This window comes from Phyllosticta capitalensis (assembly GCF_038381095.1).
Source record: "Phyllosticta capitalensis strain CBS 128856 chromosome Unknown BKA78scaffold_3, whole genome shotgun sequence".
NCBI lineage: Eukaryota > Fungi > Ascomycota > Dothideomycetes > Botryosphaeriales > Phyllostictaceae > Phyllosticta > Phyllosticta capitalensis.
In genome coordinates, this window is record NW_027117441.1 from 131,288 (window position 1) to 155,398 (window position 24,111).

General features: G+C 56.5%; 5 protein-coding genes across 5 annotated transcripts; 4 read left to right on the forward strand and 1 right to left on the reverse strand.

The window, feature by feature from the left end:
• Positions 1-216: 216 nt before the first annotated feature.
• On the forward strand, positions 217-14,485 carry BKA78DRAFT_248102 (uncharacterized protein; the record flags this gene model as incomplete). Its single annotated transcript, XM_066884355.1, has 3 exons — positions 217-2,697; positions 2,788-7,008; positions 7,133-14,485. 3 exons carry the CDS (start codon positions 217-219, stop codon positions 14,483-14,485), a joined length of 14,055 nt encoding a protein of 4,684 aa, XP_066746090.1.
• Positions 14,486-16,181: 1,696 nt separating this feature from the next.
• BKA78DRAFT_377777 (uncharacterized protein) lies at positions 16,182-17,577 on the forward strand. Its single transcript, XM_066892886.1, has 3 exons — positions 16,182-17,020; positions 17,084-17,311; positions 17,370-17,577. Exons 1-2 carry the CDS (start codon positions 16,224-16,226, stop codon positions 17,229-17,231), a joined length of 945 nt encoding a protein of 314 aa, XP_066746091.1. The 5' UTR covers positions 16,182-16,223; the 3' UTR covers positions 17,232-17,311; positions 17,370-17,577.
• Positions 17,578-18,045: 468 nt separating this feature from the next.
• BKA78DRAFT_293291 (uncharacterized protein) lies at positions 18,046-19,391 on the forward strand (the record flags this gene model as incomplete). The annotated part of the gene is given in 3 exon segments (XM_066886191.1): positions 18,046-19,058; positions 19,111-19,294; positions 19,314-19,391. The coding sequence occupies 3 exon segments, from the start codon at positions 18,046-18,048 to the stop codon at positions 19,389-19,391; spliced, it is 1,275 nt and encodes a 424-aa protein (XP_066746092.1).
• A 782-nt stretch (positions 19,392-20,173) lies between these two features.
• On the reverse strand, positions 20,174-20,665 carry BKA78DRAFT_350613 (uncharacterized protein; the record flags this gene model as incomplete). The annotated part of the gene is made up of 2 exons (XM_066891029.1): positions 20,174-20,525; positions 20,595-20,665. 2 exons carry the CDS (start codon positions 20,663-20,665, stop codon positions 20,174-20,176), a joined length of 423 nt encoding a protein of 140 aa, XP_066746093.1.
• Positions 20,666-22,474: 1,809 nt separating this feature from the next.
• On the forward strand, positions 22,475-23,901 carry BKA78DRAFT_248119 (Metallo-dependent phosphatase-like protein; the record flags this gene model as incomplete). Its single annotated transcript, XM_066884357.1, has 3 exons — positions 22,475-23,000; positions 23,045-23,535; positions 23,593-23,901. 3 exons carry the CDS (start codon positions 22,475-22,477, stop codon positions 23,899-23,901), a joined length of 1,326 nt encoding a protein of 441 aa, XP_066746094.1.
• Between the last annotated feature and the right edge of the window lie 210 nt (positions 23,902-24,111).

Here is a 24,111-nt window from a genome sequence, read left to right on the forward strand (position 1 = left end):
CACGCGCTGGCCCCTCAGACCTCAAATGATGCCGAGCTTGTCCATGTTCTGCTCGGGCTCTTTCGCCTTCTCGTTTGCGACACCGAAACCTTTGCGACAACCATACCACCTCTCTCTCTCCAACCGCTCCTCGTACACCAAAGCCCCTCTGTACGATTTCTCGCCGTCCGATGTCTCTGTTTGTGCCTGCGAGCTGCTGATGCGGCGATGGAAGATATGGTCTCAAAATATGTGGGAAAAGAGGCTATTACAGGAGAATGGGAGGGAAAGAGCATAGACTACCGGTTCCTTGGCCTCTGGGAAGAGAAGAGATACAAAGATTTGGCAAAAGAATTGAGGGACGCGCGAGTACAAAGAAAGGGCTATGAGGCTTCTGAGATCACCCGCGTCATCACTGGCCAGGACCTGGGGTCTCATACTGCAGAAATCCACGGAGTCCTTTTACCACGGTCCAATGGCGCTTCTTCATCCGTTGATGAGGGAGTCAGCCTTGTCCCAACTACTACGACTGTCCAAAATCTCACCTCGGTGGCCAAACAAATGGTCCAGTCCAAACCTCTTCTCATGACCGGTGTTGCGGGTTCTGGCAAGACTCTTATTGTTCGCCACCTCGCACGCGAGCTCAACAAGCTCGATACCATGGTCACGCTCCACCTGAACGAGCAGAGCGACGCCAAACTTCTGATTGGCATGTACACCACTGGCTCGACTCCTGGAACATTCAGCTGGCGCCCTGGTGTTCTGACCACAGCTGTGAGGGAAGGGCGCTGGGTGCTGATAGAAGACTTGGACCGCGCTCCTAACGAGGTCATCAGTACCCTCCTGCCATTGATTGAATCTGGCGAATTGCTCATTCCGAGCAGAGGCGAAGTTGTTCGGGCTGCGAGGGGATTCAAGATCATCGCCACTTTACGGACTACTCTGAACTTGAGGGGCGAGGAAATCGTGCCTGGCGCCAGCATCCTTGGTGGCCGGTTCTGGAAGCGAATTCCAATCCAGCCGCTGTCTGAGGAGGACTTGGGCCAGATTATTCGCCAAGGATACTCCCGCGTACCTGATGCGCTTGTACCTCAGATTATGAGCGTTTACTCGAGCCTCCGAGCCTTGTCAAAAGACAAGTCGTTCTCCGCAGCAAAGACTGGCATCATCCGTCCGGTGACGTCTAGGGATTTGTTCAAGTGGTGCAGTCGGATCGATGCCCGTAATCTGGACAACATGTTCCTAGAGGCAGTCGATTGTCTCGCTGGCAGCCTGGAACAAGGTGCCGTAAAAGACCTCATCGTTGCCTGTATTGCACGAGAGCTTCATGTCGATCCGCAAAAGAGAGACCATCTCCTTTCTCAACGCCCAATCGCATACAAGCCCTCGGCGGACGACCAAAACGGCCAAGTCACGATTGGGCGCATCTCGTTGCGGCGGAATCAGCGGAAGAAGCGCAGAAACGCCAGACCCTTTGCTGCGAATGAGCATACGCGGCGCCTGCTGGAGAAGATTGCCGTCGCTGTTGGCCATCGGGAACCGCTTCTGCTGGTGGGCGAGACAGGCACGGGAAAGACTACGGCAATCCAGCACCTCGCAGGAGAGCTTGGTCGAAAGCTCGAGGTCTTCAACTTGTCGCAGCAGAGTGAGAGCGGTGACCTCTTGGGCGGTTTCAAGCCAGTCAACACTCGCAGTCTCATGGTTCCAATGAAGGATCGTTTCGACGATTTGTTCCTCTCGACCTTTTCCCAAGACAAGAACCGTCTTTTTCTGAATCAACTGAACGAGCACATGGCCAAGGGAAGATGGAAAGTCGTCTGCAAGTTTTGGCAGCAAGCTCTCAAGATGGTCGACGAGGCGGCAAAAGCCCCGAAAGAAGAGTCCCCTGCTCCGACCATGGATATAGACCAACCGAAGCCGAAGAAACGCAAAGTCGAGAAACAACAGAAGCTGCCAGCGTCCTTCAATCGCGCCGATTGGGATAGCTTCGCCGAAGACCTCAAGCTCTTGGAATCACAGGTTGCAAATAAGTCCAATGCCTTTGCTTTCAAGTTTATGGAAGGCAACATTGTCAAGGCTGTGCGAAACGGAGACTGGGTGCTTCTCGATGAAATAAACCTGGCGGCACCAGACACACTCGAGGCTTTGGCAGATCTTCTCACCGGTGGCTCTGGTGGCAAGCCCTCGATCCTGTTGACAGAGACTGGCAACGTCGAGCGCATCGAAGCCCACCCCGACTTTCGCGTCTTTGCGGCGATGAATCCTGCGACGGACGTGGGAAAGAAGGATTTGCCAATGGGCATCCGATCCCGATTCACCGAACTCTACGTGGAGAGCCCCGACCGCGACTTGAAGAGCTTGCAGAGCGTTGTGGAGACCTATCTCGACCAATACCTACACACAGACCGGAAGCTTTCGACCGATGTGGCAAATTTGTACCTTCATATCCAGACGTTGAACGGCGAGAACAAGCTGGTTGACAGCGCCAACCAAAAACCCCACTTTAGCTTGCGTACATTGACAAGAACGCTCATTTACGCAATTGACACAGCACCACTGCATTCCTTGCGGAGGGCGCTGTATGAGGGGTTTTGCATGAGTTTCTTGACTTTCCTCGACAAGGCGTCTGAGGACCTGGTTGCAGACGCGGTTGTCAAGTATCTGAAACCCGAGCTCCGATCACCATTACGAAAGCCCGCCGATAAAGACCGCGATTACGTTCAGATCCGCCGGGACGACGGAAGAAACGCCCAAGACTTGCGCAAAAAAGGAATCAGCAAATCCAAGGACGACGCCAAGTTTGAGGAGTGGCTCAACAACGCCGGCAAGGACCCCCAATGGCTGCGAAAGGGCAAGTTCCAAACGACCGACGAAGAGCACTACATCATCACCAACTTCGTGTGGAGAAACCTTACAAACTTGATTCGCGCGGCGTCGACCAGAAGGTTTCCGGTCCTCATCCAAGGCCCCACGTCCTCGGGTAAAACCAGCATGATCGAGTACCTTGCGAAGCGGTCCGGCAACAAGTTTGTTCGCATCAACAATCACGAACACACGGATTTGCAGGAATACCTCGGTACCTACATCTCTGGAAGCGACGGGAAGCTCCAATTTCAGGAGGGTGTTCTTGTCAAGGCTCTCCGGGAGGGACACTGGATTGTCCTTGACGAGTTGAACTTGGCGCCTACCGACGTCTTGGAAGCACTCAATCGGCTGCTGGACGACAACAGGGAGCTCTTGATTCCCGAGACCCAAGAGGTGGTTCGGCCGCACGAGGATTTCATGCTTTTTGCAACCCAAAACCCTGCCGGGCTCTATGGAGGCAGAAAAACTCTGTCTCGGGCGTTTAGAAATCGATTCCTGGAACTGCATTTCGACGACATTCCCGTAAACGAGCTCAAGTTCATCCTCGAGCGGCGGACGCAGCTGCCTCGTTCCTGGTGTGACCACATTGTCAATGTCTACCGGGAGCTTTCGATTTTGAGACAAACGAACCGACTGTTTGAGAGCAAAAGTTTTGCCACTCTGAGAGACTTGTTCCGGTGGGCCATGCGCGGACCCGAGACTGCACAGCAGCTCGCCGAGCAAGGCTACATGCTCCTGGCCGAACGTGTCAGAAAGCCAGAGGAGCGCCTGGCCGTGAAAAGAGTCATTGAAAAGGTCATTAAGCAAACCAACATCGACGAAGACGTTTTGTACTCGCCGGAGCGGACACCCGAGATCCGCACCTACGAGGATAACGTGCGCTCCGACAACGTCGTCTGGACGAGAGCAATGCGTAGACTTTACGCTCTGGTCGCAAATGCCCTGCGTTACAATGAAGCGGTGCTTTTGGTTGGTGAAACCGGCTGCGGCAAGACAACAGTCTGTCAGATGCTTGCCGACGCATTCAAAAAGCAGCTCTTCATTGTCAACGCGCACCAGAATACCGAGACTGGCGATTTAATCGGCGCTCAACGACCAATTCGAAATCGAGCGTTCCTGGAGGAGCAGCTGGCGCGGGACGTGAGGGCTGTTCTGGCCGAGACTGGCACCGGTCTGGAGACGAGCGCGTCGTCGCTCGACGAGATGTTGGCCATTTATGCGAAGCTGCTCAAGGAGCAGCCCGACCTTGTCAGCGAGGAGACTAGACGGTCCATTCACGCCCAGCGCATCAAGCTGAGCTCCCTTTTCGAGTGGGCTGACGGTAGTCTGGTCACGGCGATGAAGACGGGCAACTACTTTTTGCTGGACGAAATCTCTCTCGCCGACGATTCGGTCCTCGAGCGTCTGAACAGCGTCCTCGAGTCCTCTCGTTCGCTCCTGCTAGCCGAGAAGGGGCCAAACGACTCTCACGTCAAGGCATTGCCTGGTTTCCAGTTCCTGGCCACCATGAATCCCGGCGGCGACTATGGCAAGAAAGAGCTGTCGCCTGCCCTAAGAAATCGGTTCACGGAAATTTATGTGCCTGCGCTCACCGATCTCGATGACATTACGCAAATCGTCAAGGCCAAACTTGCGCCTCCGGCAATCCAGTACGCTGATACGATTGTGGCCTTTTCGCAGTGGTTTAATGAAAAGTACAACACCTCGGCCGCGTCCTCCATCTCCATCAGAGATACGTTGGCTTGGGTCAGCTTTGTCAACCGATGTGGGGCTAACGATCCCGTCTTTGGTGTGGTTCAAGGTGCTGCGATGGTTTTTGTCGACACTCTCGGTGCCAATCCTGCGGCTCTTCTCGCCATCTCCCCGGCCAACCTCGACAGTGAACGAGCCATGTGCCTCGAAAAGCTCAGTGAGTTGGTTGGCGCTGATGCAAAGGCAATCTACTTTGCTGCTGCAGAAATCGCCACATCAGAATCAACTCTCTCCATCGGGTCATTCTCGGTACCTCGGACCGGTCAGGGGATGTCTGATCCTTCTTTCTCGATGAAAGCGCCAACGACCAAGTCAAACGCCATGAGAGTGCTTCGAGCTCTGCAGCTCTCCAAGCCCATCCTTCTCGAAGGCAATCCCGGTGTCGGCAAGACATCTTTGGTCACTGCCATTGCCAAAGCTGTGGGCATACCGCTCACGCGCATCAACCTTTCGGAGCAGACGGACCTGATGGACCTCTTCGGCTCGGACGTTCCCGTTGAAGGAGCCCAGGCGGGAACATTTGCCTGGCGTGATGCACCTTTTCTCAAGGCCATGAAGAACGGCGAATGGGTTCTGCTTGACGAGATGAACTTGGCCTCCCAATCGGTTCTTGAGGGTCTCAATGCTTGTCTGGACCACAGAGGAGAAGTCTACGTCTCGGAGCTGGACCAGACTTTCCATCAACATTCGGGGTTCCGTGTCTTTGCTGCGCAGAATCCCCATCATCAAGGTGGTGGACGAAAGGGTCTCCCGGCTTCTTTTGTCAACCGTTTCACTGTTGTCTACGCCGACGTCTTCAGGCCGGATGATCTCGTCTTGATTTGCAAGCAGCAGTTCCCGGCTTGCAGCGAGAGTGACATCAAAGGACTCATCGCATTCATCTCGAGCCTCGAAGAGGAGGTGGTCCACCGCAAATTTGGCTCTTTGGGAAGCCCCTGGGAGTTCAACCTTCGAGACACTCTGCGGTGGTTGCAGCTTCTGACATCCTCGCAAGGATTGCTTCCTGCCGGTGCTTCCAGGGATTTCCTTGACACCATTGTCACTCAAAGGTTTAGGACCGATATGGACCGCAAAATGGCTTCCCAGTTATTTGACAAGTTCTTTACGGACGAGGGCAAGCGCAACCGCTTTTTCCACAATGTCGGAAAAGAGCACATTCAGGTAGGCTTGGGAATGCTGCCCAGAAACTCCGTCTTGCAGCATCTGCGTTCTTCATTTGAAACGCGCAGGTCGATGCTCTCGGTCATGGAGTCTATGATGATTGCCGTTCAGCTCAACTGGCCCGTCATCTTGGTTGGACCACCAGGATCCGGAAAATCGAGCCTTATTCGCCACCTTGCAGCTGCTGTGGGTGCCGAGCTCGTTGTCAGCTCCATGAATGCAGACGTCGACGCTATGGACTTGGTTGGTGGGTATGAGCAAACTGACCCGTCGCGAGCAGTGCTGCGTTTTCTGGAAAGGCTAAGTATCTTCTCTCGCACTCTTGTCATTTCTCATTTCGTTTCCCCCGAGCCTTCCTCGCCCCTTCTGAGTCTGCTCCTTTCGCTTTGCCGTTTCTGCTCTCAGCCCAGCTTCGATCAAGCGGGCTTCAACACTATCCGCGAGATGCTGACTCCGCTTCACACGGCCAACATTTCACAGACGACTAGCGAGTTTCTCGCTGAACTCGACCAGCTCGAAAAGGAATCTCGTGCCAGTGATCAAGCTCGCTTCCAGTGGGTTGATGGCCTTCTTGTTCAAGCCTTGGAACAAGGGAAATGGCTCATCTTGGACAATGCAAACCTGTGCAGCAGCTCTGTGCTTGATAGACTAAACTCTTTGCTCGAGCCGAATGGCTACCTGAGCATCAATGAGCACAGCACTAACGACGGCGAGGCAAAGATTGTGCGGCCACACCCCAACTTCCGTATCTTCATGACCATGGACCCCAGACATGGCGAGCTGAGTAGAGCCATGCGCAATCGGGCTGTTGAACTGTTCATGATGCCGTCAGATGACGAGCCTGTTCAAGGTGAAGAGGGGCTCTACGCCTTTCAGCTAGAGTCTTCGCTTTACAGATTCCGGAACATGGGGCTCCTGGGCCACGATGACCTGGAAAACACCTCCAGTGATGTCCTCACGAGTACTACCGTGGACCACTTGAGCCGGGATGACTCCAGCAAGCTTGCTGCGTTCTGCGACCAAATCTCAGCTGGCTTGATCGACGTTCGAAATGATGGTCTTCGGACGTCGCTTCGAGAACAGATGCCTTTCTTCTTCCAACTCCCTCAAGATTGGCTTTCGAGAACAGATGAAGCTTTTGGAAACCAAGCAAAGATGATTGGAGCCGGGGACGACTTCCAATCCGCGCAGGTCAGTGACCTCGCTCCTGTTGGCTCTTGTAGAACAGATGCTGATAGTTGCGTGCTTTATGTAGACAATAAATCCGTTGAACAACCACGCGCTCGTCCAATACAACCAACGTGCTCTCACCACGGCTTCTCACGACCCTTACTGGCTTGCTGCGCTGCTGCAGCTCTGTCAGGACCTGCACAAGATGCGCGAAACGCTGCGAGCTGTCGAGGAGGCGTCGACCAAGTTGAAAATCAAGGACAGAACACGCCTTGGACGCAGCTTGGTTCCCTCGAAAGCTGCAAAGGCTCGAGATGACTTGGCCGCCGTCGGTCCATTTTTTAAGAGTACTTGGGAGAGTTTGGCCGCTTGGACCCAGCAAGTCTTGCAAGCAAGCATCGTCGATGCTGCCGCCATGGCGTCTACAAAGGCTGTCCGGCAATTCTGGAACGACCTCTTCAGCCTCACCAATACCTCGGCGGTCGACGAAGCCGTGTTTCAAGTCTATCTAGCGATCGGCCAAGAATGTATCCAGTCCTTCCAATGCGGCAGCAAACAATCGGAGCAACTCCGCGATGCCTTGCAAATCGCTTTCCAAGGTCTCAAGATGGAAAGCCAGCTCCGCAGCGGCCTTGGCATGGAAGTCCTGTGGAGACGTTTCAAGCCTCAAACACCACCCGCGTACGACGGGCTACTTGGTCTGCTGAAGCTCGAGAGTTTGGCCGACAGATTCGACCAGGCGGTGTGGAAGGTCGATGTGCCGTTGACGGAGCTGGCAAGGGTCAGAATGAGTCTTTCCAGTGCTCTGGAGCTGGTCTCGACGCGGGATGTTCCTGCCGAGAGCCTCGTCGCTGACCTCGAGTCTGCCATTGATGAGCTCGAGAGGAACGTGCCGGAAGGACGCGAGCCGATCAGACCGTTCTTCGAGAGCGCGTTTGAGGGAATCTGCCAGTACGCTGATCTTGTTGATGCGAAGTCTGCGGAGAGCAATGCCACCATGGCGCTCGCGACGCTTTTGGCTAGACGGCCGACCAGAGCCGCTTCTGCTGCGTCGGACGATGTTGCGCAAGTCTTGAACTCGAAGCTGTCTCAGTATCTCGGAGGTAACGGCGAAGCCGGCGCCATTGCGTTCAGGCAGTCCTATCACGTCTCCCTCCTCGAATCGTTCGGGACAGTCGGCGAGGCGTCGCTTCAGCGAATGAGTCTGCTTCAATCCGAAGTTGAGGTTCTTGGACAGGCCCTCGCCCAGCACACTGGCAACATCTTGGTGGATCAGACCGCTCTCCTCGATGGACTGCACAGATCACTGCTTCAGGAAATCCTCAAGACTCATTCAGATATCCTACAAGACGGGTCTCTGGATGCTTCGCCCACCTTGCGACTAGATGTGCCTGACAATCACTATTTCCACACAGCACTCCGTCTTCTTCAAGACAGCATCTCCCACGTTTCGACCCAAGTCATCGCACCCTGGAAAGCTTGGATTGCGCTTGCAATTGGATGCTTGTGGCTGTACGTGCCAGACAAACCTTTTGATCCAGCCCTGCGCCCGCTTGTCGAGCGCGGCCTGTTCGGAAGCAAGCGCGAAAGCCTCCTCGCCAGTCTCGCGGCGCTGCGCCGTTTCGAAAAAGCCTTTAGCGGACGCGAAGACAACCTACGCACGCTGGTCGTCCAACAAGAAATTGACCAGATGGGCTCGGAGCCGTCGGTCCCGCAGATTGCCAGACCGCCCGCCTCGGAGCTTGCGCAGCTGTCGGGCGAGTTTGCAAACTTGCTGAGGATCCTCGATGGCCTGGTGAGGGCGCTCGAGAAGGGGGACACGCAGTTGGTCCGCGATCCGACGCTGGAAATCAACATTGGCCAGGTGGTCAAGAGGCTCAGCGAAGGCTATCGTGCCTACGACGACATCACGGGCCCTGCGGTTGCCTTTTTGCAGTGTCTGCGCGTAGGAGTTATTCTGGCGACAAGCTCGGATGGTCAGGAAGGCTTTGGAGACTCTAACATGTCTTATCTCGTCGCTCACACGCCGTTCATGGGTCTTGGTGCGGGAGAGCTCTTGTCCAAGGGCTTTGAAGATCAACCCAGGCAAAAGGGGACTGATTTGCGCTGGCATGCTTTGAACGCTCTGGCCGTCACTGCAAGTATCGAGCCAGAGCGCACTCGTTCGATTCACGAACGTACCACAGTGCATGACCTCTTTATGAGCTTTTACACGCAGTGGAAGGAGAAGCTGGAAGCCGACCAAGAGAAGGCAGCCGAAGAGACGGGACTTTACAAATTCAAGGGCGACAAGGAGTTTGAGGAAGAGGCCACCGAGGAAGAGCTCCAGGCCATGTTCCCCGACTTTGAGCAGGAAGAGTCCCCATCCGATACCAAGGAATCACCGCAGGAGATTACGCGGAGACTTGCCTCTGTTCACGCGGACATTTTCATCCACAAGACCAAGGCGACGGAGAAAATCAGGGGTCTGATGGACAAGGCGGTTCACGCAATCAGCCGCGGCCAGGTCAAGAACGCCGGCGGAAAAGACGGTCTCCACGCAACGCTTCCATCGATTTTCCTCGCGTTGCACCAGCAGAGCGACAAGCTCTTGCAGGACGCCCCGGCGCCTCGGAACTACAACTTTTACACCGATGCCAACATTGGCGAGGCCAAGAAGCTCATTGAGCTGGTCCAACGCGTCCAGAAGCGGTTCTGCCAAATCCGCAGCGTCTGGCCCGAACACGCCACGCTGAGCGACGTGCTCTTCATCTGCGACGAGCTGCTCGCCTTCAAATACGTCGAGCCCGTCGCCAAGTTCCTGACCAAGGGCGAGAAGCTGCACGCCGCCATTTACCAGTGGCAGCAGGTCGCCAGCAGGGAGTATAGCGCGGCGACGCTGTACAACGACATGACCAACCTGCTGATCAGCTGGCGGCAGCTGGAGCTCACCACGTGGGCCAAGCTGTTTGACATTGAAGCGGAGGGGAGCTACGAGGATGGCAAAGGGTGGTTCTTTATCGCCTTTGAGACGATTGTCGTTGCGGCAGAGAGTCTTGGGGAGGCCGCGTCGGTGGAAGAGCACGCCAATCAGTTGCTCAAGACGCTCGAAGTCTTTGCGCTGAGCACGACTGCTGGGCAGTACTCTTCTCGCTTGAGGCTGCTTGAGCAGCTTCGGGAGCACGTGGCTTTGAGGGAGATTGATGTCCCGTCTCTCAAGCCCGTCCGCACTGGTCTGGACAATTTCATCCGATACTTTGTCCGCTACGAGCAGCCTGTCCGTGAAATGGTTAGCAAGGGGCGCGTGGAGTTGGAAAAGAAGGTCAAGGAGGTCATCAAACTGGCGAGCTGGAAAGACCGCAACATTGACGCCCTGCGGCAAAGCGCAAAGAACTCGCACAACAAGCTCTTCAGGCTGGTGCGCAAGTTTAGGGTGTTGCTCAACCAGTCTGTCCAGTCGGTTCTCTTGCAAGACCTGCCAGAAGGGGCCAAGTCCATCACTGCTGCGCACACGCAATCAAAGGCCGCAGAAGTCAATTTGGCGCCAGAATCTCTCGCCCTCTGCGACCAGTACGTCCCAAGCTGGGCGTCTCGCCCGTCTCGATTCAAGGACGTCCAAGCCACCGTCCGCCTCATGCACAAGATGGCCAGACCACGCGGACCCAATGGCCCCGCATACATCCAAGAGTTCCTTGAAAACCTCGAGACGTCGATTGCGGAGCTGCAAAAGGCGACGCCGTCGACACTGACGGAAGAAAACACAAACGAGGTCAAGCACCTCAAGTCGCAGAAGCGCAAGCTGTTCAACGACACGCTGAAGGAGCTGCGCGAGATGGGCTTCCGTTCGCACGTCGGCGGGGACGTCTTGGCCAAGCAGGACTCGCTGGCCATCGTTCTCGCACGTCTGGCCCATCTTGCCCCGACGGCTGGATCGAGTGCGGCGACGGCGGAGGCGTATCTGCAAAGGACGCTCAACCTGATGCAGCAGGTCCGAGACATTGCGAGGGAGCACAATGGCGACTTGACCAACGCAGAGGTGGCGAGGTCGGTGGCCAACTTTGAGAGCATGCTGCACACTGCCATCAAGCAGCGCGAGGCGCTCTCAAAGGCCGTCGAAGAAGGGGAGCTGCTCAACAAGACGATGGAGCAAGTCAACGCTCTCTCGGCCCACTACCACGAGGCAACGGCCACGCGTATCGACCTGCCAGCCACGGCAATGGCATGGATTCCCCCTATGCTGCGGGTTGGCGCGCAGATTGTCGAAGCTCACGCCAAACTCGGCAAGCTAGACGTCGCCGATGTGATTCAAGGTCTCAATTCCCACGCTCAAGCCGTCCAGGACTTGCTCCACGAAGTCTCGCAACTACCCGGCTTGCCCAAGGGCATAGCCGCGCCGGCCCACGCCAACGTGGCCGCGCGCGTGAGCTCCGCGGTCGAGGAAGTGCGGGCCCAGATTTCGCAGTGGCGGCGCAACTTTCCTGTGCTCGACTACGCGCTCCAGCGCATTCTCCCGTGGTTGCAAGTTGACGTCTCGGTCAATGGGGTCGAGGAGGCACGCCAAGACGTCACCAGCACGCAAGACGTCTCCCAGAAGGTGTTTGCGGCGTTGGACGCCGTGCTGGGCTCCATCCAAGACGTAGAAAAGGCGCACGATGCGATTCCCGAGTCGACCGAGCTACCGTCGTGGTTGGTTTCGGAGAGCAACGCGCTGGCCGCCAGCTGCAAGGCGCTGCACGCATCCAGCATCAACAACGCACTGCGCGCGGCGCTCAACTCGCTGCACCTGCTGCCGCGCGACGACGAGTCGTTGAAGGCGGCGGGGGCGATGTTGGCGACGCTTGCGCCCATTGTCTGCGAGTACCGCATCACGCAGCAAGATGCCATTGCGCGCTTTGGACAGCTTCACGAAGCCACCTGCCGCATGAACTACCGGCTCGCAAAATCCTTCATCGTCGTCGGCACGCGCGGCTTCTGCACGCCTTCGGAGGCGGCCGACCAGCAGGGCGGCCAGTCGGACAAGCTCGAGGGCGGCACGGGTCTGGGTGACGGCGAGGGCGCCGAAGACATTAGCAAGGACATTGGCGAGGACGAGGACATGACGGAACTGGCGCAGGACAAGGGCGAGAAGCAGGATGAGAGGGAGATTGAGGACGAGCAGGATGCGGTGGACATGGGCGACGACGAGATGGAGGGACAGATGGGCGATGCGCCGGAAAAGGAGGACGAAGAAGGCGACGACGACAAGGAAGGAGAGGAAGACGAGATGGAGGAAGAGATGGGCGAGGTGGACGATCTGGGGCCCAGCACTGTGGACGAGAAGATGTGGGATGAAGGAGGCGATGAGGATGACAAGGAGAGAGAGGCCGAAGACACAAAGGGCTCCAAAGACAAGGAGGAAAATGCTGCGGCGACGGAGAAGGAGGGTGAGAAGAAGAATGAAGGAGAGGAGGCTGCGGAGCAAGAGGAGGAGGACGAGGAGGCTGAAAAGGGCGCCGAGGAAGAGGAGCGTGTGGGCGGTCCGGAAGAAACGGAGCAGATGGATCCGCACACGGAACAGGGCGAGACTTTGGACCTACCCGAAGACCTCAATTTCGATGAGGATCAAAAGTCGGGCGACGAGGACGGCATGGACGATGACATGGATGACATGGGAAATGCCATGGATGAAGACGAAGGACCGGCGCCGGACGGAGAGGAGCAGCAGGCCGAGGAGGGCGCCAACGAGGAGGAAGCCCCGGCCGACTTGGACAACGAGCCTGAACAGGCGCCCGGCATCGATGAAGAGGACAAGGAGGATCAAGCAGTGGAGCCCGAGGAGAAGGCGGAAGAACAAACCGACGAGGGCCAGCTCAAGAGCACCGACGAGACTCAAAACGAAAAGACCGAGGACGATGCTGCCGCAGAGACTGGAGTCGGTCTCGACGCCAACGACGACGTATCCAATGATAAAGACGAGTCCAGCGGCGCCCAGCGCGAAGAGGGCGCAGAGGGCGACTCGGCCGAAAACCAGCAGGCGGAGAGCGAAGAGCAGGGCGCTCGCAGCAACGCCGCTCAACACGACGCCGCGGGCAGAGACGACGAGATGCAAGCGGCCGCAGAGAGCCAGCCGTTCAAGAAGCTGGGCGACATGCTCGAAAAGTGGTACAACCAGCAACGCCAGATCCAGAATGCGTCCAACGAAGAGCGGCCCCAGCAAGCCCAAGACAAGGACACGGACATGGCCGATGCCGACTTTGAGCACCTCCCAGACGAAGACGCCGAGGCCGACGCGCAGGCGCTGGGGGCTGCCGAGGAGGACCAAGCCAAAGCCCTCGACCGCGAGAATGCCCAAGACGTCAACGACAAGGCCGATCTGCCTGAGAATCTTCCTCCTGAGGTGGCGGAACAACAGCCCGAGCAAGACCAAGACGTCCAGATGCAAGACGCAGAGCCCGCTCAAAAGGAGGCGCCGGAGAAGGACGAACAGGAGCAATCGACTGGGCAACCCAACGCGTTTGTGGGCGAGAAGCGCGACCAACCAGACATCGAGGATGACGACCTGCAGAACCCGCTCGGCGAAGACGACGACTCGGAGATTGATCAAGTCGAACGCGAGCTCTCCACGACGTCACTGGCAGAAGACGAAGCGTACCCTCGCAGCGCCGAGTCGGCGCGGGCCCTCTGGCAGCACCACGAAGCGACGACGCGGACGCTCTCGCAGTCACTAACGGAGCAACTCCGCCTCATCCTCGCGCCAACGCTGGCCACCAAGATGCGCGGCGGGCACCGCACGGGCAAGCGGCTCAACATGAAGGCCATCATCCCGTACATCGCGTCGCAGTACAAGCGCGACAAGATCTGGCTGCGGCGGTCGCTGCCGTCCAAGCGCGCGTACCAAATCATGCTGGCGCTGGACGACTCGCGGTCGATGGGAGACTCGGCAACATCAGCGCTGGCATTCGAGACGCTCGCGCTCGTATCCAAAGCCCTCTCGCTCCTCGAAGCCGGCGACCTGACCGTGGTGCGCTTCGGCGGCGACGTGCGCGTCGCGCACCCCTTCGACGCGCCCTTCACCAGCGAGGCCGGCGTCGACGTCTTCCGCCAGTTCGGCTTCGCGCAGGACAAGACCGACGTGCGCGCGCTGGTCGAGAATGCCATTGCGCTGTTCCGCGACGCCCGCGCAAAGGCCTCGGGCGCCGCCGCCGAGCTGTGGCAGCTGGCCGTCGTCATCTCCGACGGCGTCTGCGGCGACCACGACTACGTCGCCCGCCTGGTGCGCCAGGCGCAGGAGGAGCGCATCATGATTGTGTTTGTGGTTGTGGATGCGGCGGCGGGGGGCAAGACGAGCGAAGCAGGCAAGGCGAATGGTGCCGGTGCTACGGAGAATGGTGGTGCTGGTAGTGGTGGTGGAGAGGCCAAGGGCAGCGTGCTGGATCTGCTCGACGTGCGCTTCGAGGACGGCAAGCTCATCAAGCGCCGCTACATGGACTCGTTCCCCTTCCGCTGGTACGTCGTCGTGCGCGACGTCAAGGAGCTGCCCGGCGTCCTGTCGACGGCGCTGCGGCAGTGGTTTGCCGAGGTGGTCGATACGGCTTCTTGAGGCATACACTTCAAAAAAAAAGGGGGTAGGGAATATAGATATTAGACACTGGAGTTGTGGTCTCCCATTTGCGTCTCTCTCATGTTGGTATTTCATTTCTTTGGCGTCAGGGTTCGTAACTTCGTTTGTATGTAGATAGCTGTTTTGTAAAAATCAACAAGACACTCGACAGCAACCCGACCAACCGTTCCTTTGTCAGCCTTGTTCAACTGCAATATTGATTTGGAGTGGTGCTGATGAAGCCCGCGCGTGAGTTCGAAGAGGATGAACCTGCGAGCCAGAAGCTTCCATCTTCTCGCGCTAGAAGAAGACAGTCATGTTGGCATTCGAAAGGTTCTTGGAAATTTCACACATCAACAGGTTACCCTGCCGCGGACAACAAACTTTCCGAGGCATGGCTCTTTGACCATGTCAAACATGTCAGTGTCAAACAGTCAAAGAAGAAGTTTCAAGGACACCAAGGCTCGTTCGTAAAAGCGTAGCAAAGTCCTGTGCCGCGCTTCAAACAAGTTTACCTCGCTTACCTTGTGGCTTCACTGGCCAGCTGTGTCCTTTGTCGGTCCCGCGGGCCGCTACCAGTGACTTTGGTGGAAGCGGCTTTGTGATGACAGCTCACAGAGAATGATGCAACACCAAAAGGGGGTTGAGGGTCGCTCACAAGGTGAGGCGGAGCCCAGGGACAGCGACATGGTCGACGTGACGAGACGAAGTGCATATGTCTTGGGCGTCGCAAAAAGACTTCAACACCGACGACTGTCGTTCGACTTTGCCGACGTTAGGCGAGGCCCAGAGAGAAAAAATAGCAAAAAAACGACGATTAAGGGAATTGATCCCCGGTCTCACGGCATGCAGACGAAGCTGCAGTATGGCTAACTGAGATGGCACAGTCGATCATCACCATTCAGCCACGGGTGGCACCAGGCCCAGCCCGTCAACCTATCGTCGTTGGAAGGTTGGCTGTTTGAACAAATTATATAGTAAACTAAAATCTGGCTAGCATGAGCATGATCTGAGGGTACAGCATCTTGTCCGCTGACGTCAGTGCCCCCCAAGACTGCCTTATTGCGGCGAGAATGACTTCTCCCAAAAGTCTATCTTAGTAAGATTGCAATGGGTACGTTGGTGTCTCGTCGGGTTCAAGGTGATTGCGCTCTCGCGCACGCCACGCGCGCCATTCACCTCCTCTAAACACTGCGCCATCACCCAAACGTCATCGCGGCTAATCACGACTACTCTGTCCGTAAGTCACTCCAGTCAGTCTTCAATTTCAGGTGTTGCACCTTGAGGTCTTGTGATTGCCTTACATCAAACCAAAGCAATCTTGATTGCCAGGTGGTGTTGAAGGCCCAATTTTTGCGGAACGAGTAGACAGGGTAAACAACCTATTAGCGCATCAAACATTGCGATCGAAGAGTGATGAGTAACTTGAATTACATTTAAAAGACTCCCTGGTGTTTAGTTGACTGCGCGACTTCGGACGACGCCAGAGCAAACGAAGAAAAAGAATGGTGGTGATTTTGACGACGCGGGGAATTGGACCCTGTCCCAGATGCTGTTGCGGCGAAGGTCGTCACTCCCGTCGTCAATGAGATGTCGCATGACCTCATCGCCGCATCCAGCCGCTCGGTTGCCTGGTCGCCGCCAGTACCCTTTGGTGTTGTGCTCGCCACACTGCGTCTCTTCAACCTTCGCCAACCACCACCGCAACAACGACGACGAGCGCGCAGACCTCACGACTATGGCGTCCTCAGCTACTGACAGGTCTGCTCCTAACGAAAATGATCTGAAGGCGTTGAGGTTCCTCAAAAAGCGCAAGGTCGATCTCACGACGTTTTTGGACGATTCGTTCAAGCCGCGCGAACCGCCCAACCAAGCCCTCCCTTTCCACTGGCTTCGCGAAGATCAACCCGAGACACGCATCCTTGAGCCGAATGAGTATCCTGTCAGCATTCTCACCAAGATCTATCAGCTTGTCAAGAAAGCCGCGTCCATCGAAGACGCCCAGGATGCAGTGAGGGCCGCCGTTGCGTTGCGCAAAGGCTCTGTCGCTGCAGTATCCTCCGTTGTCCAGGTTCTCCCGCGGGACATGGATGCTGCCATCAGGGACGTCAAAGCGAAGCCTGCCGACGAGACCAAAGGTGTCAAGCGAGCGGCCGATACGGCAGGCCCCGAGCCACAGACGGCAAAGAGAGCCAATCTTGGTGACCACAATGCCAGCAACGACGCCGCCGCCGACCCAGTCCGTCCAGACATCATCAGCCGCATCCAAGACGTTCCCGAGCCTTTGGACCTGCTGTTTAACCGTCTGAAAAAGATGAAAAAGTCCCCTTCCAGCTATCTCACACCGGCTGTTTCCGCGTATTTCAATCCGAACCAGACCGAATCTGAGCTGTACGCTCTTTTTCTCACGGCTACGACCGAATTGCGCGAGGATGACGGCCCATATGAGCACCTGGGTCTCAAGGAGCAGTTGTTTCTCCACGCCGAGAAGCACTGGTACTTCAAGAGAAGTGTCGACAAGGCGTCGCAGATCTAGTAAGCTCAGCCGCATGCCTGCTTTGGTACAACTGGAAGTTAGAGTCTCTAACACGGCAACAGTGACAACATGCACAAAGATCAGGGCATCACCTTGAGCGATGAGCTTGAGGAGCTGCTCCAGGAGCCGTTGCCCTGTTGTCCTGGCGAGGAGGCCGCTGGCGAGCAGATCGCTCAGCCGCCCGATCACTCTCAGTGTGCGTCTACATGAATACGTGTTGGGATTCCAAGGTGCACGTCAGGTGTTTTCGTCCTGGTTTTGCTCTCCAATTTTGGCCGAAGTCGAACAAGGTGTGAGCTCATCTACCCCAATTTCTCGATGCTTACGCTGACAAGCCACATGCAACAGTCTCGAAACGCTGTACTGTGGGGCCTGAGGGCTCATTTCACATACCCAAACACACCATGAGGGACTGGAAAGATGGAAAGTTGCGCCCGGCATCACATACGTTTTGGGAAGGCGAGTGTTGGGCAATGAGGCGATAACACACTGGATGAGCTGGACACTTTGTAGTATATGGGAAAGAAACCTCTGGCTCCAGCGCCATATCCAGTCCAATGCCTTGCAAAATTTCTCCAAGGCCACAGACGAGCTGTTTGATGGCTCCTTGTGCTCTTTACTTCTCTGTGACATGAATTAAACCAAATTAGCAGTGCTGCTCACAAAACAAGGCCACTGTGAACATGCACCATGAAAAAAGCTTTTAAGCTCCATTGACCCGGCTCTCGCTAGCCCATGGGCCGAAACAACTTCCGCCGAAATAATCACAGTAGTGAACCTAATGGTCATTTTCTCTTCCAGTTCTTATCACTGAAGTACCTTCGACTGCTTTGATCTTGACCCCCGAGATGGCGTAGTTGCAAGAATTTGTCGGGCATTATGAAGAATTGGATCGGCGTGATACAGGAAAGGGAACAGAGCGGAAGAAATCTCGTCGTTGGAGGACTATGAAGCGAGTTTGAATTCAGCACATCCATATCAGCGCCTTCCAAATTCCATTGGGCACTTGAAGACGCATGACATCATGCCCGCCTGTCGTCACCTGCCTCAGGCTGCCTTCCACCGAGTGCCAGCCTCCGAAGGTGCGCGTGCTATTCATCGCGCGACTTGTGTTTTCCCGTCACGACGCGTCTCCCATCTTCAACCACCAACAACACCCACGCCACGACACACTCTTCACAAGCGCCCACCAACCATGGCCCCATCTACCAGTTCCGGCCAAGTTGGCAACGTCGAGGACAATCTCAGCCAGCTTGAAGCCAACGGAATTGATATCACATCCTTCTTCGATGACGAAGTCAAGCCGCGTCAGCCTCTCGACCCCCACACGCCCGACATCCTGCTGCGCGAAGGAGAGCCCGACACGCCTACGCTTGAACCGCGCGAATACCACGAGAAGGTCCTTTCCAAAGTATTGCCGCTCGTCGAGAAAGCCGGCGGATCAGTCAAGGTCGCAAAGGCGGCGTTGACACTCGCGATTGAGAAGCGCAAAACTGGTTCCGGCAAGGCTTCCAAGATCAAGCAGGTCCTCCCTCGCGACTTGAAGATTGCCATGGGATTCCTCGGCCGTAAATCTCCCACGGACGAGAGCCGCAAGCGCGCGGCAGACTCCTCTTCCGCCTCAGACACGCGCCCGACCAAGAAAGTCGCCGCGCACGACAACTCCCTGTCTGCGCCCACGTCCAAGCAGGCCCATGGCGGCGACGCGAACAAAGAATCGAATGTTATCACCGCGGCCGAGAACGTCCCGCACTACCTTAGCAACCTGATCAAGAGAGCATCGGACTTGAAAAAGACCGCCCCTCCCGCTCACGACCTGTCCGGCATCTTCAACAGTTGCCAGACTGACGACGAGCTCTTCATGCTGTTGATCCGCTTCCAGACAGCCGTTCAGAACTACAAGGAAGACCACGACCCGGATGACCTCCTGAGCGCACTCTTCTGCCCGGATGACCTTCAGACCGCACTCTGCAAGCTCGATCACGCTGAAGTCCACTGGAAGTTCAAAAGAATTTCCACCTTGGCCGCGGCCGCGTAGTAAGTCTAGCTCACCCCATCGTGGGCAGAATACTGCTAACCACCACAATAGCGAGAAGTTCAAGAATGAGACGGGCATGGTGCTGAGCCAGCAGATGAGGGACTCTTTCGAGGTCCCCCTGCCATGCTGCAACGGAGACGATTTCACTGACACGCACATGGATGTCGATGGTCATGCTGGCGACCCTCAAGCCGACCATGGTGCCGGTGAGCATTCTTCGGCCAAAGCCCAAACAGTAAGTGAACTCTATCCAGCTCATTCGAAATCGAGCTAACACGCGCCCAAGACCCTCCCTTACCGTCCCTTGGAATTCGCGCGCCCGTGAAGCCTAAATGCGCCTTTTCACAACACACGTACTCCAAAAGAATGCGAAGACGGAGATTTCTTCTGGAAGGATGGTGTTGGGAGCGGATGATTGGCTTTTAAGAAGGAAAAAGTTGGAAAAAGATGCGACGAAGCAGCAGGAAAGCCCGAGACACTGTAATACATCGAAAATCACCTCTCCAGCTTCATGTCCTGCCAGTACTCCCACGGCTACGGACAAGATGAGTTGGACACACCACAGTAGGCGATGAGAAAAGAACTTCAACTTAGGCTCAGCTTTAAGTCGTCGTACACTGAGACGTACGAGCTTGAATGCTCCTTGTGACTACCCATTCAGAGAGAAAATTCTCTCCATGTTCAAAACATCAAACGCTTGAGCACTCCACGTCTATACGTGTTCTGGCTTGGTGACCGACATGATTCGATTAGCGATTTCTTTCGCCACCCATCGTGACACTGTAGTAATGGTAAAGACACCCCCAGGCTCCAACATTATGCCATGGCTTCGTGGCTTGCTGAATTTGCCAAAGGCCGCGGATGAGTCTTTCAACACCTCCCCGTGCTCCTCGTCCTTCTCTTCAATCCATCATGCTCTGCTGACTTATGGTAGCCGCCAGCTTGTCGCGCGACTGAGAAGTCCCAGACTCACAAGCTTCCATTTCTTCAGAACTCCAAAACTCCCAAACCCCGGAACTCCAAACCCCCCCAAACTCCAGACCCACACATCCTCCCCCACCACACTCCACCGCCGCCACCACCACCACCACCACCACCAACATCCCCCTCTCGCTCACTCCTCCCCCTTGCGAAACGGCCAAGGCGGCCAAAACCTTGTCCCGGTCGCAATCCCCCACTTCCTGGCACAACCGCCATCGCGCCAATTAATGGTGACGCGACATCTGGGGCAATTGCCGGTGCCAAAGCTGCCCTTTTGGTCGGGACAGTACCACAGAATCTCCTGAGCCTTCTGCTTGATGACTTCGCCTAGGAGGGGCTGGTCGCGGAAGCCGCCCGTGCGGTACTGTATCATGCATTCCAGTTGGCTGAAGTCGTCGCCTCCGACGTACGTGGTGGTGTTGACGATGGTGTTGAGGGCCCAGCCGCATTCGCCGCGGCCGAGCGTGCGGGTGGAGCCTTTGCAGCTGTGGGGATGGGTTAGTGGGGGGGTTTGTTTGGGGGGGAGGAGAGAGGAGGGGAGGGGAGGGACAAACTCGTCTTCCCAGGCGTGGACGACGCCGGTGAATGCACCCAGCATGGCTGCGAAGAGGGTCGTGATGCGCATTTTGAAGATTGGGTTTGGTCAAACGGCTTTCAATGCGGGTGTCGTTGGTTGTATGGAGCAGCCGACATCAGGAGGCGAGCCCGCCGCGGACTCACCTTTATACCAGACGACTGCACGGCCGGAATGTTTTGTTGGGGATGTTGCCTTGCCTTGGACGGCGCAATGCCCTCCCTGTGTTCCTGTGATGATACAGAATACCCTCGAGCATCTTCGGCTGTTGCCAGTTGCCCCACTGCTTGCGGGCTTGATGGAGAAGACTTAGAAGCAGGAGACTTGGAGGCCAAAGATCTTAGAAGGTCGGATAGGATCAAAATTTGAGCATGCCTGTCCTAATCTCGATTGCGGTCTGTTTTGCGGTCCGTTATAAGAGCGTACATTTCATGCGCCGCTCAATTGCGCAACGCTCCCTCATACGATTCAAGGCTGGCTGGACATGTGGCTCGTGGTATTCTTCCCGAATGGAGTTTTCGACTGACAGGCACGATTCTGACCGTCATGCCTGCGCCATGGAACTTAGCATGGAACTCAGCACTGACCAGAAATCGAGGTCTCCACTTGGCCGTGTGCCATCAGGGTCTCATCTTATGCAAGGAATTGACTGGTGGTCTTTCAGAGATTTTTCAGGAGAATAATGGGAGAGAGAAGTCTTCAAATTCGAAGCAAAGGGCCGAAAGGTTTGGAACGGTTTCTGACCACCAACGGGCTGGGCCGTTTTGATGGCCGGAAACGGCAAGTCTCCTTTCCCGTGAGACCGTATCCTGGTACATGGTAGAGCTTTCCACGGTGCTACTACTGCACATCAGTTTAGTCCCAAAGTTGAACATGTTGAGGGGGAATGCCATAGTCGTGCATGTTGCAGGAGTTGCGACAGCCTGAAGAATGCAAAGGGCAGGAGTACGAAGAAAGTGGCTGCGGGAGGCAAGCTGGGTCTCCCTTGTAACACACAGCTCGGCAGCTCTTGGGACGACGAAACAAAGTTTGACGGTAGCCGGGTCCTAGGGCTGATCCAGTTGGATGATGCCCGTGACGTCTGGCACTTGTAGACATGAACAGTTGGATGAAGATACTCCACGCGCCCGTCTTTTCCTCTCAGACTTCCAAGCTCTTGAAAACCGTTGACGACCAGTTGCGTGGGAGCAAGGGGCGACCGTTTGGCACGGAAGAAGCCCTGAAGAACAAAGGACGGGCGTGGCTGGGTCTGGCACGTTTTGGAGCGTTGCGTTTCTTCTAGTGCCCCCTGGCTTGGCGGGACGGGAGCACCGGCGACGTCAGATCAAGATCAATCCCGCCCAACCTCGTTGTTCGTTGTTTCTTTTTCATTCGCTTTTGGTGTTTTGTCGGTTGTGGTTGAAGAGAGGTCGCACTGTACAGCCAGGCTCACGGACGTCGACGTGTTTCTAAATCGAGAAGGGCTCCACTTCTTTTGGGGGCACAAGGCAATCCACCATGGACGACGACGACGACTACAAACACTACTACTCGGACACGTCCGACGACGACAACGACTCCTCTCCTCAGCTCTCGAGATATTTGCCTCGCAGCGACACGACCTCTCTCCTTCAGTCCCCTTTTTCGTCGGATGCCACGCCGCTAGCAGGCTCGCGCTCGCGGCAAACCCGCTACCACCACGCATATCCTCGCAGCTTGCCTGACCGCCGTCCCGCTCCCTCCCCCCGACAACAACAACAAACTTCTCGTCCTGCTGCGCGCGCATATCCCTCTCGCTTCCACCGCCCCTCGTCCTCGACCTCCTCCGCCGCCTCCGCTCCCTACCACTCCCCCACGCCCCACACGATCGACGCCAGACACATGGCTGGGGACAAAGATCGCTCCTCCGCCCACAGCGATGACGACATTCCGCTGGCCGCTGGAGCCAAGGGTCGCGAGTGGCAGCACCAGCAGCAGCGCCGGCCACTGATAGACATGGTCACCAACGAGTGGCAGAAGAATCTAAACGTCGAAAGCGACTCCGATGACGAGTTTTACTACGCCGAGAAGCGCAACTGGTACACACCAGCAATCATCACCCTCCTCGTCCATGGCTCTCGCCGTGTTCCGCGCCGCGTTCAACGAACAGTATGTTTGGCCGTCGGGTTTCTCGTTGCTGCTTGGCTGGGCTGGCGTTGGATACTACAACCATATTGGCACGAACAAACAAGCTTCGCGGAAGCCGTGTCTGGCTCTGCGCGATGGGGCGTCTATGGATCCAATGCGCGGCCGTCGTTCAACGACATGGTGCACGTCAAGCAGTTAGACCCAAGTCTGCTCCCCAGTTCGTCGGCAGACAATCAGCGCCTCGTCTTTGTGGGGGATGTGCACGGCTGCAAATCCGAGCGTAAGTTGCTCCAGACACTTCATTTCCATTGCTTACCCAGTCAGTCGTGGATCTCCTCGCCAAGGTCAATTTCCACCCCGCCTCCGACCACCTCATCCTCACCGGCGACATGGTCAGCAAAGGCCCCGACTCGCCCGGCGTCGTTGACCTCGCGCGCGACATGCAAGCGTCGTGCGTGCGCGGAAACCACGAAGACCGCGTCCTCCTCACGCACAAGTCGCTCAAAATGGCCCTCGCCGACGCCAACAGCAGCAAGACGCTGTCCGAGGACGAAGTGCGCAACGCGGGGGCGAAAAAGGACAAGAACCTGGCGCGCGAGCTCAACGGCAAGCAGATTGAGTGGTTGCAGCAGTGCCCGGTGATTTTGCGCGTCGGCTCGCTGCCCGGCATGGGGCAGACGGTCGTGGCGCACGCGGGCCTGGTCCCGGGAATCGAGCTGGAGCGACAGGACCCGTACCAAGTCATGAACATGCGCAGCGTGGACCTCGAAACAAAGGTGCCAAGCGAGGGCCGCGATTACGCTCCGTGGGACAAGGTAAGCAAGAAATGTCGCGTGCCCACCTGCCGCATACAGCTAACACGCAAGAAACAGTACTGGAACTTTTTCATGTCGCACGTGCCCAACCCGGACAGCCGCATGACGATTGTGTACGGCCACGACTCGAAGCGCGGCCTCAACATCCGCAAGTACTCGCGCGGCATCGACTCGGGGTGCGTGCGGGGCGGCAAGCTGACGGCGCTGGTGGTCGAGGCCGACGCCAAGGGCGGCCCCGTCAAGCAGAGCCTCGTCAGCGTCCGGTGCAAGGACTACAAGAAGGACAAGGACGGCAAGAAGAAGAGAAAGAATGCCAAGGGCAAGGCGGTGCTGCAGGAGGAGGAAGATGTGGAGGAGGTGTACTAAGCGAATTCGACGCGCCAAAATCTTGTTCTGATCCGGTTTTGCCTACCTCCCTTCTCGTCATTCTTGTACGGCGTTGGCGGCGCGCGGGAAAGGAACGTTACACGGCACATATACATTGGACTTGAGACTTCTTTTTTCCTCCCGGATTGGGCTTGGCTGGGTAGGGCTGCTAAGACAGACGCTGGCTGATTGCTGTCGTCATCTCTCCTA

Coding starts and splice junctions, on each gene's coding strand:
- BKA78DRAFT_377777 (XM_066892886.1), top strand. CDS start 16,224: ATGGCGTCCTCAGCTACTGACAGGTCTGCTCCTAACGAAAATGATCTG. Junction 17,021..17,083: donor GACAAGGCGTCGCAGATCTA/GTAAGCTCAGCC, acceptor ACACGGCAACAG/TGACAACATGCACAAAGATC.